Source organism: Myxine glutinosa, chromosome 1 (assembly GCF_964187855.1).
Source record: "Myxine glutinosa chromosome 1, kmMyxGlut1.1, whole genome shotgun sequence".
In the NCBI taxonomy this organism is placed as follows: Eukaryota; Metazoa; Chordata; class Myxini; order Myxiniformes; family Myxinidae; genus Myxine; species Myxine glutinosa.
The window spans coordinates 93,767,512-93,786,749 of NC_136261.1; the positions used below are offsets into that span (position 1 = coordinate 93,767,512).

Genomic DNA, 19,238 nt, shown 5'->3' on the forward strand with positions numbered 1-19,238 from the left:
CTCCTCCTCCCCCCAAGCCCTCTCCCTCCCACAGATCTCCCGTTGTCTCTGTTCTCTGCTGTTGTACTTGTGTGCTCCCCTCTCTCTCCCCATCTTGTCTCCCGCTCCCTTTATTGTATGTTTTGTGTGTCCGTTTGTTTTTGTGTGATTGATGTTAGCTCTTACATGAGCCTCAATCTTGTATCCCAAAAAAAAAAAATTTTGTTTTTAACAAAAACATTTTAACCCTTGTGATTTTTTAATGAAAACATTTTAACCCTTCTTTTTTCTTTAAATACTGTTATACCCTTATTTTCTATATAAAATTTATTTTGGGGCCGCGTGTCTCGTACAGGTACCCCGGATTAAGAAGCTATGCCTTAAAAAGTTAATTAAATATAACAAGTCAAATTCCTCATTAAAACAAATCAAATCAGTCAAATTCGCAATCATTCCTCCCTCCTCCTTTATTTATTCCCCCGCCCACCATTCTTTAAATACCAGGTGTACAACGTCTCTGTTTGTCGTTTCTCAACTTGAGTGCACGCTGCTCTACACCAGGGAAGAGGTTTGAGTCTCATATTGTTTCCCATTTTATCATTGTCTAATAATATTATACGGATATACAGTATCAATATCATACGAGTGTACAGCATTTAGTTCAGGTACATAAGCATAGGTTGTGGTAACTGACCTGGATTGGCTTGTGGGGCTCCAGGTGTTGATAACCTGGTGAGTAAATGTGGATACAGTAGTTGTAAAACAGTTACCAATTTTTGTGTCAATGTTTGGGTGTAGTTGCAGAGGCATGTGTATCTACATGTTTGTGAATGTTTTGAAGAAGTTGCTTTGGGGTTTGTGGTGGTAGACTAAAACAGTTCTCCAGATCTCCCGATCCCAAACTCCAATCATCCGTCCATTTGTTCTTTCCTTTTTTTGTTCTTCTCATCACTTTTGAATTACAATACATTATATTATTTTGCCTGTACATAGTGAAGGAACAAAGGTATATGAGGCTTTATATTAACAAACATCACAAAATAGATCAAGAGTTGCATTTTCTTTTATTTCTCCTTTAGGCAAAACAGATTTCTTGCTCGTCAATTGCATGCTTTTTATGGAGAAATTCAACAAATGAAACGAATTAGTGAATAGGGAATATTTGGGGGACAGAGCACAGACAGAGCTGGCGGAGCTAGGCCAGAGAGGAGTCGGTAGAAGACAGAAAGACCATCAACCTGCCTGTGGTGAGTGAGTGAGAGGCCCTCAGAGTTAGCTTCATCGCGGGAGATTCCAATGATTCTGAATGCTTTGGTTTCAACAGCGTGAAGACGAGCTAGGTGTGAGGCAGGAGGACCGGCCCAGAGGGGAGAACAGTACTCCATTGAGCTGTGGATGAAAGCCTTGTATGTGGTGAGGAGCTCAGGTGTGCCAAGGAAGGACTTCGCACGACGGAGGATGCCCAGTCGGCGACTGGCTTTGGAGGCCAGATTTGAAATGTGGTTTTCCCAGGAAAGATCATGGCAGATAGTGAGACCCAAAAGCTTGAGTGACAGAACTCCTTCGAGAGGATTATTCAGAAAGTGGATGGAAGGGTTTTCCATTCGGTCTTTTCAGAGAGACAAAGCGAGGGTGTGAGATTTGTCAGGATTGAAAGACATGTTCCACTTGTTTGACCAGTTTGTGATTTTGTCCAGGTCTGCAGAGAGTGAGGAGGCTGCAGCCTCTGCCGATCTGAGGGATGAGGAATGGAGCGGCAGAGAGTGGAGTAAAGGGTTCGATCTCAGGGTTCGTCTTTCAATTGTGGTATCCTATGGTATCTGTTGAAAGAGTCAGCCATTTTTATACCTTAGATAAATTCCCTGCCTTTAGGTGAATTGGACATTTAAGATAATTATAAAATAATGATAATTATAAAATAATGTGGATGTTAATTTAGTTGGATTAATTGAGTTAATATGTAGGGAATAAGTAAATTCACAAGTTAATATGGGTCTGGTTGCAGCACAGGCAAGCTGGACCAACTGGCTTCTTCCTATTTATAAGTTTCCTTCGGAAACACCGAAGGTGCATGGAGGTTATGTTTTCACCCATCTATTTGTTTGTCTGGTTGTCTGTTTGTGAACAAGATATCTCAAAAACCTGTGGACGGATTCGGACGAAATTTTGCGGCGAGGTAGCGTATGTGACAAGGACAAAATGATTCGATTTTGGTGAAGATATGAATATGGTTTCGGATACGAGAATTATTTAATTTTCAGAAGTGATTCTTCACCATTGAGCGATGGGGCAAAAACCGACATATAGCACAATGTCTCAAAACGTTATGGACGAGTTACGACTAAAATAGGTGGACGAGTTGGTTCGGTGACACAAACAAGCCGATTCGATTTTTGGTTCGGGTCCGAATCCAGATCCGGCTTATCAGTGGGATAGAAACCATAAACTGTTCAGCCTGGCGGAGGTATGCGTTCTACTTGGTGCCGTTCTAGTTTTCCCTGTGAATTGCTGAAAATGTGCAAAAGAGAAATGAAAGGGGGAAACAGCAGTAAAATAAAGTATAATTTCAGTTACTAATAATTTCAATGGTAATAATAATAATATTAATAATAAGAGTATTAATAACTAGATTGTGCCACTTTATAACTGCAGGCAGTTATGACCACCTTCCCGCCTTGATACAACCCTGCTTTGAGTTGGGGGAAGAGGAAATTGGAGGAGGTAGGGAGAGAGGGAGAATTATTGGATTTTGGGGTGGGGAATATATTTGGGTAGGCTTTTGGGGTTGAAGAGTTGAAGCACAAAGTGGGAGTGAAGGAGTGGGCGTCAGAGAGTTGGGAGAGGGGCGTTGGGCTATACAACATACCTCGCTTTGATACAACCCCACTTTGATACAATCCTTGTTTGATCGGATATGTGACCCATGACCTCTTTATCAAACTGAATTTAAAATTTATCTTCATCAAAATGAATTCAGAATTGAATTAAAAACATTCAATTGAAAAAAAAACCAAATTCAAAATATTATTTTTCAAATGGCTGCTAGACCATGTGACCTACGACATTTAAATTATCAAACTATATTCCCAAAGACTCATTGATCATCTGTCCGAAGTTCAATATCAATCTAGTAAGCTATTCTGGAGAAGATGAAATAGTAAGGCTTATTCTTCAAAAAAAAAAAAAAAATTGGCTGCCAGGTCATGTGACCGATCATGATTACATTTTAAACATATATTCCCCATGACAACCAAATCATACATGCGAAGTTTCAAATCGATCGATGGTGGTTCAAGAGAAATATTTTTTTAAGATTCTTATTTTATCCAATATGGTTGTCAGACCATGTGACCTATGATGTTTTCGTGAACACCCTGGTATCCCCAACGCTTGTGGAAAATATGTGTGAATTTCACCTCGATCGGTCCAGCCATTCTAGAGAAGAAGATTTAAAAATGTTTATTCTTCAAAAATATATGGCTGCCACACCATGTGACCTATGATGTTAAAATCTATACCCTATATTCCTCCAGGCTAGTAGATCATGCGCATGAAGTTTCCCATCAATCTACTGAGCCATTCTGGAGAAGAAGGTTTTCAAAGGTTTCTATTTTCAATCCAATGTGGCTGCCAAATCACATGACCGAAGACGTTATCAATTTAATTATCTTAACGAATTTATCATTCGATCACCCTGAATAATTTTCATACTGATCAGATAAAGCATTCCACATATAGAATTATGACATCGTAATGAAAGCACATCATAATGAGGGGAGTGCCTGACATGTGCCAAGTTTCACTTTTTCCCGTGGAGCGGTTTTCGAGAAAAAGGTCCAAATTTTTCCCTTTGTTTACAACATGGCTGCCAAACCACATACCCTATGACGTTATAATTAACATTAAAAATTCTACATGAGTAGTCGCTCTGATGTTGAAAATTTCGTGTCAATCACTCAAGCGGTTGCAGAGAAAATGAATATAAATGGGAATCAACTCAAAAAATGGCTACCGTGGCTGAAGCATAATAATAAACAGAAGGACATCAATAGGGCAGCAGCCTGTAAGGATTGGTACCCTAATAATAATATTACATTTCTAGGGGAGAGGCAGAAACAGAGAAGTCAGGACCAGCAAGAACCATAGGCTTCTGGAACCATATACTAGATAATGGTAATAAGCCAACAATGATGATGATGATATAGGTATTGCAGTTTAAAGAAAGCGACATTGCATATCAAAACACACCAGTGATAAACGAGTGAGGCATTCAGATAGATAAGGAGAGAAAAGCAAGGAGACCAGCCATAAGAGTTCCTCAACAGGTGTCAAACTTGCCGTTTCAAACAAAACAAACGATTGCACATGAATATGATAATAAAGAAATCAATATGTAAGTTGTTATGAATCCTTATTTTTAAAATACATTTATAGGCACGGCATATCTGTAAGTAGAATTATCTTTATCAAAAAAACTTATTTATTATTAGTCTTTCATATATTAGCTCTAAACTAGCTCTAGTAAATAAAGTATTTTCAAATATTGTGAAATTTTATTAAATACATATATATATATATATATTAAATATAGCACTTTCTTTTTGAAGATTTTGTTTTTACAATCTCCTTCATAATTAATCCTGAAGAAAGACATAAATATTGTATTATCTGCATATTTCTGATACCAGAAAGACCCCATTCCCTCCGGGAGCGGCCAGCAGGGTATGGGGCGGGGGCGGGGGAGTGGGGTAAAGGGCGTGGGTTTGGGATTAGTATTGTTAATATTATTATAATTCTTGCTGACGTAGAATTTTGATCGGAAAAATGACCTCTCCCCCTGCCCCCAAAGCGCACCTGAGAAAACGGACGTGTTTGTTTGAGCAGAGAAAGGTGTGGTAGAAAGGTGTGAGCAGAGAAACGTCTTTATATGAGGTAAAACCGTTTTTTACATAATATAATGGGTGCCCGTTTTTCATAGTGAAAAGTTACCTTTTTTTTTGGAGTATGATTTGCCCTTATACCAGGTGAAATGCTCTTTTCATGGTTTAAAATATAATTTTTGCTTCTCCTACACCCCCCCTCCAAAATCCTGAAATGCTTCTGCACACCTGTATTTATAATATATATATAACAGGGTGGTGTAGTGGAATTAAATAAATAGTTAAATACGGTACATCTGCACTCTTCTTTTGTATGCAGCACAAGGCTGTGGAGTAGCACCATTGGCTGAGGGTGCGGCCATGCCTCTGATGCAATGCCCTCGAGTACCCCAAACTTCATGTCTCTACCATGTTATGTAGCGATACCATGCTCCATTTTGAATTCGCATTGCTCTACACACCTGGTTTTCCAGATTGACATTGATTAGTATACTGATCTCGTTTTCATAAACTCTTTTGCATGTCTAGGCAAGTGAATATGATCTTGTGGGCTAATTAAAAAGTTTGATTTACAAGTGCTAGGCAGCAGCCAATTGCAGTCCAGGTATATTCATTTTGAAAATAATCTTCCCTGTTTTTCTATACAGCAAGACTCTCATGAAATAACTAAACAATCCAAAAGTTTTCATGAAATAACTAAACAATCCAAAAGTTTTCATGAAAAACTAAACAATCCGAAAGTTTTCATGAAAAAAAACTAAACAATTCAAAAGTTTTCATGAAAAAACTAAACAATCCGAAAGTTTTCATGAAAAAAACAAAACAATTCGAAAGTTTTCATGAAAAAACTAAACAATCCGAAAGTTTTCATGAAAAAAACAAAACAATTCGAAAGTTTTCATGAAAAAACTAAACAATCCGAAAGTTTTCATGAAAAAACTAAACAATTCGAAAGTTTTCATGAAAAAACTAAACAATCCGAAAGTTTCCATGAAAAAACTAAACAATCCGAAAGTTTTCATGAAAAAACTAAACAATTCGAAAGTTTTCATGAAAAAACTAAACAATCCGAAAGTTTCCATGAAAAAACTAAACAATCCGAAAGTTCATGTGAAACAACTAAACAATAAACCAGATCCGTAATGTCTTCTTATGTTATCTCTCTGTTTCCATGTTGCTGTTTTGTTTTGTCCAATTTTCCATGTTTAATCACACCTTGTTGTCATGTATTGTCGAATTTGTGCCTCTGTCAGTGTCGAGCCGACTCGCCAAGCCCTCAGGTAGTCATTGGGCAAACTCTGTTTCTGCTCAAACACAGAATGCCTTATTTCACCTTTTTTCCCAAGTGTTGTCCGATTGGCTTCCTCAACTTTATCTTATACCCCTCCTTGCTTCAATTTTAATTTCACAACAAAAAAAAAAATCACAAGCTCATTACCTTTGCCACCGAAGGTTATGTTTTTATGGTTATGTTTTCACCCATGGTTGTCTGTTTGTCTGTCTTTCTGTCTTTCTGTCTGTGGTATCTCAAAAAGGTATTGGATGGATTAAGACGAACCTTGGTGGACAGCTTGGGTGGATGACAAGAAAGAAATGATTCGATTTTGGTGAAGATCCACATCCGGACCCGAGAGTTTTCTTTAAATTTCAAAGTGATTCTGCACCATTGAGTGATTGGGCCAAAAACGATTTATAGCATGATATCTCAAAAGGTTGTGGACGGATTATGACAAAACTAGGTGGATGATTGGGTTAGGTGACAAGAACAAGCCGATTGGATTTTGGTTCAGGTCTGAATCCAGATAAACTTATCAGTGGGATACAAAAAGTAAACTTTTCAACATGGTGGAGGTTTGCGCTCCACCGAGTGCCGTTCTAGTTCTGCGTGTATTTCCTCCCTTTATTCGTTGTGTATCATCCCTTCCTTTTCTCAATAACTCAAAATTGTATTCTTAAAGTGCTTATTTTAAAAGCTTATAATAACAAGTACAGATACATTCAAAGTACACCGCCCCCCATGCCAAATAATTAAATATCCTACAGCGCGGCATTGGCGGGGCGCCTATGGCGCCCGGCAATACCGCAGTGGAACTCATAGAGGCTGCATTGGGATGGAGAGGTGTACAATAATTGATTGATTAATTGCATAATTAAAATCAATTAAAGATAATCATAAAATATTTTCTTAATCAATTGGCTAATATCATAACTAAACCACTAGTGCTTCATCCGAAGATGTATCTTTTAGAAATGTAATTTAAAAAGTCGTTCATAAAAAATTTAATAATTAATTTATTAATCGATGAATAATTAATCGATTAAATGATTAATCAATAAATCAAAAATATCATTTATAGCCACATCACTTGGTCACTGTCATGTCCAAATATTAGCTTCCGAGCTCAAAAGGTGCCTGAGATATTGCCCAGATGAGAAATAAAATAAATAAATAATTAATAATGAAAATAAATAGATATAATCATCAAAAAAATTTTTAATAGTTAATCAATTGGCTAATAGAATACATAAACCACCACCATTTCATCCGAATCTGTAACTTTAAAAAAATTAATTAATTAAGTCATTCATCGAATAATTAAATAATTTATCGATTAATTAATTAATCAATAAATCAAAAATAGCCTTTACAGCCAGATCACTTGGTCATTGTCATGTCCAAATATCAGCTTCCTAGGTCAAAAGGTGCCCGAGATATTGCCCAGATGAGAAATAAAATAATTAAATAATTAATAATGAAAATAAATAAATAATAATCTAAAAAATAATAATTAATCAATTCGCTAATAGAACACATAAACCATCACCATTTCATCAGAATCTGTAACAAAAAAAAAAAAAGTCATTAATCGAATAATTTTTTAATTATTCGATTAATTGATTAATCAATAAATCAAAAATATATTTTACAGCCAAATCACTGTCATTGGCATGTCCAAATATCATCTTCCTAATTCAAAAGGTGCCTGAGATAATGGCCAGAAGAGAAAGGAAATAAATAAGTACTTAATTAATCGCTAATAATAAAATAACTCATCAATTAATTGATTAATCAAAAAAACAAAAAATACAATTTTTGACAAAGTACTTCCTCACTATTGTGCCGAAATTTCAGCTTCCTAGCTCAAAGGATGGCTGAGATATCGCTCGGACAAACAAACAAACAAACAAACAAACAAGAAAGAAAGAAAGCAAGATAACAACCATAGTGAAAACTGAGTACTCCCTTTCAGTGTGCGTCACTGCCAAGCCCCCTTCGGTGCCCGGCAATAACGTTATGCAGAACCTGGAGATGGCATAGGAAAGGTGCGGTGTACAATATATCAAAATGCTTCACCTTGCTCATTTCTCCATCAGGAATAGTCACATGTTCTTCTTCATCACAATCCATTCGTCTTTTTCTCTCCGTTACAAGGTTTATTTCCCAAACCTGTGTTACTCGCAAACACTTGGTCCATCAACTGTCCACCCTTACATACTCGAACAGCAATACTTCCCTCCATGACTTCAATAACCATTCATGAACTTCACTCCTCCTTTTATGTCCGTCTTCGTGTATCCAAGTTAGGAATCATGAGAAGTGCAGTTTGCAGAGGTCGCCTGTGCATGACCATTAATCCAATTTCCTTCCATTAACAGTGTTAAACCCCTTCAATGTTGGTACCCTCCCCCTCATCACATCGTACATGTCAATGTCCTCCCAATCCCACCCTTCTCTTATCCCCCTCGTCAGCATCCCTGCACGTGATGTCCTCCTTCTCAGCTTCCCCTCCACCACTTTCTTCCATCTTTCCCCTCATCCTACCCTATTCTATTTTCCCCATTATCGCACACTCTACCATATTCCCCCTCGCTGCACCACCTCCCAGCTTCCCCTCAACCCACCACCTCACAGCGATCCCTCGTCCCACACCCTCCAAACTATCACCAGCCCTGCCCCCAATCAGCTATCCCTCGTCCCACACGCTCCAAGCTATCCACAGCCTTGCTCCCGATCAGCTATCCCTCATCCGACACACTCCAAGGCCCAAGCTATCCTCAGCCCTGTCCCCGATCAGCTATCCCTCGTCCCACACACTCCAAGCTATCCACAGCCCTGTCCCCGATCAGCTATCCCTCGTCCCACACACTCCAAGCTATCCACAGCCCTGTCCCCGATCAGCTATCCCTCGTCCCACACGCTCCAAGCTATCCACAGCCTTGCTCCCGATCAGCTATCCCTCATCCGACACACTCCAAGGCCCAAGCTATCCTCAGCCCTGTCCCCGATCAGCTATCCCTCGTCCCACACGCTCCAAGCTATCCACAGCCTTGCTCCCGATCAGCTATCCCTCATCCGACACACTCCAAGGCCCAAGCTATCCTCAGCCCTGTCCCCGATCAGCTATCCCTCGTCCCACATGCTCCAAGCTATCCTCAGCCCTGTCCCCGATCAGCTATCCCTCGCCCCACACGCTCCAAGCTATCCTCAGCCCTGTCCCCGATCAGCTATCCCTCGTCCCACACGCTCCAAGCTATCCACAGCCTTGCCCCCGATCAGCTATCCCTCATCCCACACGCTCCAAGCTATCCACAGCCTTGCCTCCGATCAGCTATCCCTCATCCGACACACTCCAAGGCCCAAGCTATCCTCAGCCCTGTCCCCGATCAGCTATCCCTCGTCCCACATGCTCCAAGCTATCCTCAGCCCTGTCCCCAATCAGCTATCCCTCACCCCACACGCTCCAAGCTATCCTCAGCCCTGTCCCCGATCAGCTATCCCTCGCCCCACACGCTCCAAGCTATCCTCAGCCCTGTCCCCGATCAGGTATCCCTCATCCCACACACTCCAAGCTATCCACAGCCCCGCCCCCGATCAGGTATCCCTCATCCCACACACTCCAAGCTATCGTCAGCCCTGTCCCCGATCAGGTATCCCTCATCCCACACACTCCAAGCTATCCACAGCCCCGCCCCCGATCAGCTATCCCTCGTCCCACACACTCCAAGCTATCCACAGCCCTGCCCCCGATCAGCTATCCCTCGCCCCACACACTCCAAGCTATCCTCAGCCCTGCCCCCGATCAGCTATCCCTCGTCCGACACACTCCAAGCTATCCACAGCCCTGCCCCCGATAAGCTATCCCTCATCCCACACACTCCAAGCTATCCACAGCCCTGCCCCCGATCAGCTATCCCTCGCCCCACACACTCCAAGCTATCCTCAGCCCTGCCCCCGATCAGCTATCCCTCGTCCCACACACTCCAAGCAATCCTCAGCCCTGTTCCCGACCAGCTATCGCCCGTCCCACATCCTCCAAGCTATCCTCAGCCCTGCCCCCGATCAGCTATCCCTCGTCCCACACACTCCAAGCTATCCTCAGCCCTGTTCCCGACCAGCTATCGCCCGTCCCACATCCTCCAAGCTATCCCCAGCCCTTCCTCCTCCCAGTTTCTCCCCATCCTGCCCCTACCAGCTTCTCCCACACGCCACCCTCTCGCTCCCCCACCCCCTCCTGCTCTACCCCTTTCCCTAGCTCCCCACCCACTTTCACATTCCTGCACCCTGCCAACAGCGTCTCCTCTTCCCCTGTTTCTAAATGTGTGGACCACAACATCCGAGTCACCATGGTTGTGATTTCAAATGACAGCATGCCAATCAGCTGGGTGTTGCTACCTCTCTCAACAGCATGGAACTGCAACAATGAACTTCTGTGACTCGTTTAAATTTAAAAAAAAAATCTTATTGTGTTTGATTTTGAGTTTGTATATCTATCATTGCCGTAAATAAAACAGAAAGGCAGCAAATGTACTTGCGTTTTAATTACATGATATCCAGTAAAAGAGCTGAAAAAGAGACCAATTTAAGTAAAAAGATTCAATTCAAAAATTTTCAGTTGTTTATTGAACCTTGTTTGCATTGTTGATAATGATGCTAGGAGAGTATTTGAATGATTTTATTCAAATTAGCCGATATTTCAATTACCGACGCTAGTAGTTCTGTTGTTTTATTTGAAAATATCAATGCATATTTGTACCTATCTGCAGGTAACAATTGCCATGTCAGAGTTTGAGCAAGCCCTACTGAAAGCGCACAATGAGTGCCGAGCGATGCACGGTTCACCTCCGCTGCGCCTCAATCTTGAGCTGTCCGCTGAGGCTGACGCCTGGGCCAAGAAACTGGTCCAAGATCAGCAGCTGCGAGCTGGAGACACTCAAAATGGAGAGAACATCTTTTGTTTACAGGGAGATGAACCATTTTCAATCACCGGTGATTAGTGCACCAATTAGGTGATGCAATTTACATATCATCATGACTGATTGGTTTTTCACTTTTTTTTTTTTTTTTTTTTTTTTGTATACTGAATCGAGGCTCGTGAAAGAGCTAACATTTATTTCACAAACAAATCAACCAGACAAACAAAATATACAAAAAGAGGGAGTGGAAGACAAGATGGGGAGAGAAGGGGAAGCACACAACCACAACATTTGAGAGCAGGGAGAAGTGTGGGAGGGAGAGGGCTTGGGGGCAGGAGGCGTGGGAAGGGGGGGTGGGGGGGGGGGGGGGTGATTCTCACGCATAATGGTTTGCTCGTCCAGCATTCACAGGGAGTTGGGAGGGGAGGGGAGGGTGCACACAAACGGAACACTGGGGGAATGCAGATAAAAAATGTATGAGTGATCGCAAGCAATGAAGGGTGCAGCGATATTTACAAAGCAAAGGAAATGGACGAGATGACGACTTAATCCTCTGCTTTACCTACCGGATATGCACAATACAGGGTACCCATCAGACCATCTATGGAGGGAGAAAATAACCGGAGATAGAAAAAGTACGAAAGTCAACTGCTTCGTGCTTACCAGACAGGGGCAGATGTGCTTCTGCACCCGAAACGCTAAAGGAGGGGGGTCACAGGAAAGAAATACTGTCCTGTCTATGGTGCATTGAGGCGTAGAGGGTGTAGGGTGTCGTGCGTGTCATACATGTAAATGCGTGTGGTGCGAGAGAATCTGTGAAGGTGCGTTATCAGTGGGGATTGCTCTCAAAGTTGAGCTCATAATTTCAGTAGAACAATTCTGTACTAAGAAAGCTAAGAAAAGAAAGTGTGAGATGATAGCCTACGGTGTGAGAGCTTAAACGATAAGTGTCGCGTGGCTTTGCTTTGGCTCTAACATGCACCTGACCATGCGCTCTGTCCGTCCGTCCACCTCTTCGGCTCGCAGCTCCAATCCGCCAACATGAGTGCCACCCCTCGAGTCCAGATCGTCCACCCTTGAAGGACAGGACAAGCACCGAGAACCAATGCGCTCACCGAGAACCAAAACCAATTCAAACGCACAAGTAGAGAGAGTGAGATTTCACCTGTGGCGCTTCTATAAATCCCTTGGCTAGAGCGGGGCCAAATAAATATCGGATCAAATAGTCTCTTGGTGTAATCCGGGATGCTGATTGGCGCATCCCCGCTTAGCCCCGCCCTCGCCAGACCTCTGCACCCGATCTTCATCAGAAGGTCCTTTTGCTTCAGCATGGAACACAGCTCTGATATTATTAACATGGCTTGGAGCTAGTGACATGTTCTCCATATGGGGAGAATACTGGGAGCACGTAATTGTTTGTAAAGAGAGATGCAGTGATTACATGTCCAGAGGACGCTAATGGCCGATTAGCGCCTGTCTGTTCTGAAGTGTAACAAAATCCGGCGAATGAAAGCACTAGCCGCCACTGCTGCATTATCCTTGCCGCGCCTTCAGGCTGCGGCACGCAACCATGGTCGGGTAGAGGAGGTTATGATGATGAGGAAGGTGAGCAATCCTTGGTGTTGTAGCAATGGTTGTGGTGGGTGGAGAGGTGAGGTTGTCGGGTCAGGTGGCATTCAATGGCGTATACAATATTTTCATTCAATGGAAATTACCGCGTGAACAAAACCCAAGTGTAAATAAAAGTGTGTTAATTATTGGGGGTGGGGGGGGGGGGGGGGGTTGTGAAAAATGTTATGTACTTATGGGGTCGTGTAAAAGAAGATTATGGGGGGATAAAGGAAAATGACCGTTGGGTTCTGGCACGCGATTCAAACCAGCTGTTGGTGCGCAATATAGAAATTAGCGCCAGCGTTGCAAAGCACGCTACAGAGCTCGTATCAAATTTAAAATTAACCACTAGGAAATGGAGAGAAAAGGGAACAAACCTCTCTGACCCTTCACCAACAATTTATATCACATACCAACGCACTATACCAGGGGAAGGGACTACTCTGACCTTACACTATGGAAATAACTACACTGAAGGACATGTATGTTGATATTGGGTGCCATTGCCTTAGGTGGCATTGTACATGTATATATTGTCCAGTCCGTAGCTAAATAAGACCAGCATTGGACGAATAGCCGAGACAGTTTTACTCCCGAGCAGTCCCAAAAATGGCGGTATTTTGGTCGCGCGCGGGATGAAGAAAGGCGGAGCGTTTACCTAAACAGAACACACGGGTTTATTCCAAAACCACAAACAAGTAAATACGAAAGTCAATTCAACAATAATGATTTAATAAAAATAAATCAAAGAATGAAAATGAAGGCTGAGGTAAAACTAAAATTCTAACTCAGGTACCTCTACACAGTGACTCACAAACGGACACACAGGGGAAAGGAAAAATAAAATAAAATCCCTTTAGCCGGCTGGCACTCAGCTTTGGCCTCAAGTGGCCCTCTTCATGGAGAGTGGCGCAATGGCTCAGTTCTCTTGCGCCAGAGTGCACAATATGGTGCCAAAGGCACCAAGGGTGGTGAGGCGAGCAGACGAGACGGCCGCCTTTCTCTCCACTGTCTGGGGAAGCACACGCGGCTTTCAGCTTCTTTGCGAGGAAACAATAATTGAAACTCCTTTTCAATCGTCACAGCAGAAACCCTCTCCTCAGCCCGCACAAAATGGCCAAGCCTTCTCGTCAAAAACAAAGAGAGAGTGACTTTTTCACCAATGTCTCGAGCAGCTTCTCGCTCTGTCGTCACCCCCCTGCCCTCTCGGCCAATCACGGCCTTCAGTGGTATGGCCTGCCGGCTCTTTCTTCCACGCCAATTGTACACTCTGGGGTCGTGGTCTTTTGCCATAAATGTTCATGTGGGTGGGGCTTACTTGCCGATCGGCTCTGCTCGGGTTCTGTCGGTCGTTGTTGTTGTCAAATGGAGGTTTTAATGGCCGGCCATGGCAAGTGTAAAATGTTAGGTAAATTACAGAGGGAAAATCACATACTGGGGCAAACTAACCTTAATCCCAAACTAATTATCACTGCTTCACCCCTCGTATAAACATTGTACACATAAACAATCTTAAGCTACAGTATCCCTAACTTAAGTACACCGAGATTTCTCCGACACATCCGGGGTCCATGCTATAGTTATACAATCCTACTTTTTACTATGGGATCCTTTAATTTACCCCCCACAAACATAATATATATATATATATAGATATATAAACGTAGTAATGTATATATAGCCTGGTGTTGGCTTAGCGGTTAGGGTGCTGGCTTGGGATCCTAGGATCCTGAGTTAGAATCCCGGTCGATCGTAGAATTAACGCTGGGGGGTTGATTCAGTCTGTCATCCTTCCAAGTTCGGCAAATTGAGTACCCAGTTTAGAATAGGTACACCGTATCCATGCGTTTTGTAAGAGTGGACTAAAGGGTTGGCCTCAGAAAGGCATCCAGCCATAAAAACTGCCTCAAAAAGGGAACCATGATGATTGTCATGGGACCCCCTTGCTAACCCCCGCTCTCGCAGGGAAAATGGCGTCAAAAAGGGGGGGAAAAGTAATATATGTATATATATGTATATATATATACATATAAATATATATATATATATATATATATATATATATATATTGTTACGGGAACCCACGTCGGCCTCGGATCCCTTCTCGAGGGGGATTAGTCCCCTCGTTTGTGACTGAACGACGTGAGTCCTGAAGCTGCACAAGCTCCCTCCAGAGGCAGGTGAGCAGCTTCGTTCGCGACCGCGGATAAGATGCTAATTTGCCGAGTGGATGGCAGCCGCGGCACGAACCGTTAACAGCAACTAGACCCGATTCTCAAACGTTGGCCAAATCGTGCCACAGGTATTCAATTTGTAAAAGACGAAGACGAAGGATGTGAAGAAGAAGTAGAAAAAAGGTATTTAGGACAAATATAATTTATTACTAATATTTACACAATTAAAAGAAACCAAGGAGGAGGAAGGATAAGAAAATAAAAACAGAAGAAGAAGAAGCGGACACAGTGCACCTTAGCTTACCTATGCAGTCTTACTTAGTACCCCAGGACAAGACAAAAGACAGACTACGAGCACACTTACACAACTGGGGAATGAAGGCAGGAACGATTGACTGGAAGGAGAGGAAGGTCCAACTGGAACCGGAGCACGGTCAGGCCGGGAGTGAGCAGCCGCCGCCCCCTTCTCGATCGGCACGTTCAGCAGCCGCTGTTCCTTCGTGGCCACGGTCGAAACTGCCGTCGAAGCTCAAAGCTGTGGTGGTTTAAAGCTCATGGGACATCCCTCTCTCCTCTCCTGGATCACGCAGCTCGTCTCAGGTGCGTCGCGTGCTTTTTAAGTGCTCATCCTCTGTATCTCATCTCCGTAGCTCATCTGGCCTCATCTGAGGTGGGGGCGTCTCCCGCGGGTTATATAAGCCCCACCCTCTAACCTTTACGAACCTCCCCGATCGCTCTTCCTCCGCCCTCTCAAGCCAAACCCCTCGTGCTTGGTTGGTTGTAGGGGCTCTCCTGGCCCCACCCTCCGATGACGAGGTGGAGACACGCCTTTCCTTCCCAACTTGACCGCGTGCGTAATGGAGGTTTTGGGGCGATTCGAGCGAGCCCCAGCCAAAGGGCAGCAGTGGCGAATGCAGCAAACCGCCCAGTGCAGTTGGCAATTGACGAAAGGGGGGATGTGCAGGGAATCTACCTTGTTTGAATTCGATGCAATGCAGTGTTAACTAGTGGAAAACAGAGCCTTAACCTAATACACAGAATAAGGAAATAACTACCGACAAGGAGGAAATCTATGATTTGGCTACGTGATTGTATATGACCGAACTAAGGGACGCCCTTTGACCTTTATACACAGAATGGAGGCAGGAGGGTGGTCTTTACAATTCATTACACAATTTAAAAAAAAACACAATTCTCATATCCACAATATATATATATGTATATATATATATATATATATATATATATATATATATATATATATATATATATATATATATATATATATATATATATATATATATATATGTATATATATATATATATATATACGTATATATATATATATATATATATATATATATATATATATATATATATATATATATATTTAATATATATATATATATATATATATATGTATATATATACAGTCACGTGAAAAAGTAAGTACACCCCATGTAAAGTTTTGACTTTTTCAACATATTTTAACATACAGCTATTTGATCTTCATTTCAACAATATTGATAGATAAAGGTGATATAATATAACAAATATCATGAAACATTTACATTTTGTAGTCCATTGTATAATTTAAATAAACATAAATGCAAATTTTGCATGTGGAAAAAGTAAGTACACCCTTGGCTCTAATAGGTGGTATTGCCCCCTTTGGCAGAAACAACCTCAAGTAGGCGTTTCTTATAACTGTCTACCAGTCTCTGACATCGACTGGGAGAAATTTTGGCCCACTCCTCCATGCAGAATTCTTTCAGCTGTGCGATGTTTGAGGGGTTTCTTGCATGCACAGCTCGTTTCAAATCCCCCCACAACATCTCGATGGGATTTAGATCCGGGCTTTGACTAGGCCATTCCAGAACCCTCCATTTCTTTCTTTTCAGCCATTCCTTGGTGGATCTACTGGTATGTTTAGGGTCATTGTCATGTTGCAAGGTCCACATTCGGTTGAGCTTCAACTCTCCGACAGATGGCCTCACATTATCCTCAAGCACCCTCTGGGACAATGAAGAATTCATAGTGGATTCTATGACCGTGAGCTGCCCAGGCCCTGATGCAGCAAAGCTGCCCCAAACCATAATATTTCCACCACCATGCTTTACAGTTGGTATCAGGTTATTGTGGTCGAATGCTGTCTTTGGTTTTCGCCAAACATGTCTTCTGGTACTGTGGCCAAATAGCTCTACCTTTGACTCATCTGTCCAGAGCACATTGTTCCAGAAGTGCTGGTCTTTGCCTCGGTGTTCATTGGCAAACTTAAGTCTTGCCCTGATCTTCTTACTGGACAGCAAAGGTTCCTCCTAGCACACCTCCCATGTAGCATGTAGATCAAATTTGTTCAGCCTCTTTCTAATGGTAGACTCGTGCACTTTGACATCAACAGTGGCAAGAGCTACCTGTAGGTCCCGTGATGACATTCTGGGGTTCTTGGAAACTTCTTTCAGCATCTTGCGGTCTGCTCTCGGGCTGAACTTGCTGGGGCGGCCTGGCCTGAACAAGTTGGCAGTTGTTTGGAATCTTCTCCACTTGTAGATGATCTTCCGGACAGTCGAATGATTGATTTCAAATTGTTTGGAGATCTTTTTAAATCCCTTTCCAGACTCGTAGGCATCTATAAACTTCTTTCTGAAGGCCTCAGAGAGCTCTTTTGATCTAGGCTTGGTGATGCCACACACTTCAACAACAAAGAGCAAACCAAACTAAATATCTGAGGTTTAAATAAGACAGGGTCCTCCAAGATCTTCTCTAACGATGTTCTAATCATTTGCACCTGAGCTGGTGAACCTGATTCTAATTTGAGGTATTTGAAGTAGTTATAAATTTGGTGGTGTACTTACTTTTTCCACATGCGAAATTTGCATTTATGTTTATTTAAATTATACAATGGACTACAAAATGTAAATGTTTCATGATATTTGTTATATTATATTAAAGCGCGGCGGTGTCCGCCACAATATCACCTTTATCTATCAATATTGTTGAAAATGAAGATCAAATAGCTGTATGTTGAAATATGTTGAAAAAGTCAAAACTTTACATGGGGTGTACTTACTTTTTCACGTGACTGCATATATACAGACATGGCATTTAATATGGAATATTTTTTTTGCGGGGGTGAACTTACTTTTCAAGATGACTTAGAACCAAAAGTTCATTGGAATTTTGTTGAAATTATTCTAGATTTTGTTAATGTGACCTTTAAAAGAAACAAAAACCACATTTGACATTTTGAAGCAAATAAATTGATCCTTGAAAGTGATGTAAACTGATATCAAACTCAATTCACGGACAGTACTGTGTTAAACTTCGGTACGTTTTCCAGAAGTATGTCTTTATTTTGCACATTAGCCAAAAAAAATTTCAAAAAAAACAAAAGCTAAATTATGACTGGGATTACGGACATTAAAATTACAGTTCAGTACTTCGTGTAACCCCACGAGCATTCAGGAGAGCACGTACACGTCGACGCATGCTGTTCACGAGATTTGCCAAGGTTTGGACAGGAATCGCTTGCCATGCGGTGACAATAGTCTGCTGCATATTCACGCACAGAGGTAGGCTGCTGGTCCAAGTTGTCGATTTGATGCGTTAATTCTGCCCACAAGTTCTCTATTTGATTCATATCCAGGGACATGGCAGGCCACTCCATATGCTCTACACCACGGTCAGCAAGAAAGTGTTGGATCATGCGAGCACGATGAGGCCGTGCATTGTCATCTTGGAAGACAAAGTTTCCTCGAAAGGCTGCATGAGCAAATGGAAGCAATGTTTCTTCCAGAATGACCCTGTACTTGAACTGGTTCAGGTTTCCATTCAGAACAACCAGGTCAGTTTTGCCCCCTGCATGAAAAGCAGCCCAAACGGTCACCCGACCACCTCCAGCTTGGACTCTTGGCACTATACAATCTTCGTTGTGGGCTTCATGCACTTGTCTGTGCACTCGGACGCAGCCATCTTGACGATAGACCAGAAATCTAGACTCGTCACTGAAGGTCACATGATTCCAGTGTCCTGGCTGCCATGGACGGTGCTCTCTGGCCCACTGCAATCGGCGCTGGCTGTGTTGTCTGGTCAGGCGTGGCTTTCTCAGGGGATGCCTGGCACGATAGCCTGCTTGAACCAGTCGTTGGTTGACTAGTCTTCTGGATAAAGGCACATTTGTCAGTTGCTGCCACTCAGCCCGAAGCCGATTAGCTGACTTGGTACGGCCATTGCAGACTAACCGGTGCAGCTGGCGATCATCTCTCCTTGTGGTTCTGCGTGGATGTCCTGGCCTCGGTATTGGAGTAGGGACACCCCTCTGAGCATTTCGTTTCAGGATCTTTGACACCTGACCTTGAGTGATGCCATACTGCCGAGCAATAGCACGCTGTTTCATGCC

The 19,238-nt window shown here is 42.5% G+C and overlaps 1 protein-coding gene across 3 annotated transcripts in view; it reads left to right on the forward strand.

Moving 5' to 3' along the window:
* Positions 1–483: 483 nt before the first annotated feature.
* The window catches only part of LOC137426413 (uncharacterized), a 96,574-nt gene continuing 77,819 nt past the window's right edge, over positions 484–19,238 (forward strand). For 2 of the 3 annotated variants that reach the window (XM_068114961.2, XM_068114969.2), the window contains exons 1-2: positions 484–547; positions 10,905–11,127. In XM_068114961.2, the coding sequence (XP_067971062.2) occupies positions 10,917–11,127 (211 nt within the window). In that variant the 5' untranslated portion in view covers positions 484–547; positions 10,905–10,916. Of the gene's footprint in view, positions 548–4,828; positions 4,912–10,904; positions 11,128–19,238 lie in introns of all 3 variants that reach the window. The other variant, XM_068114962.2, reaches the window with a different exon arrangement.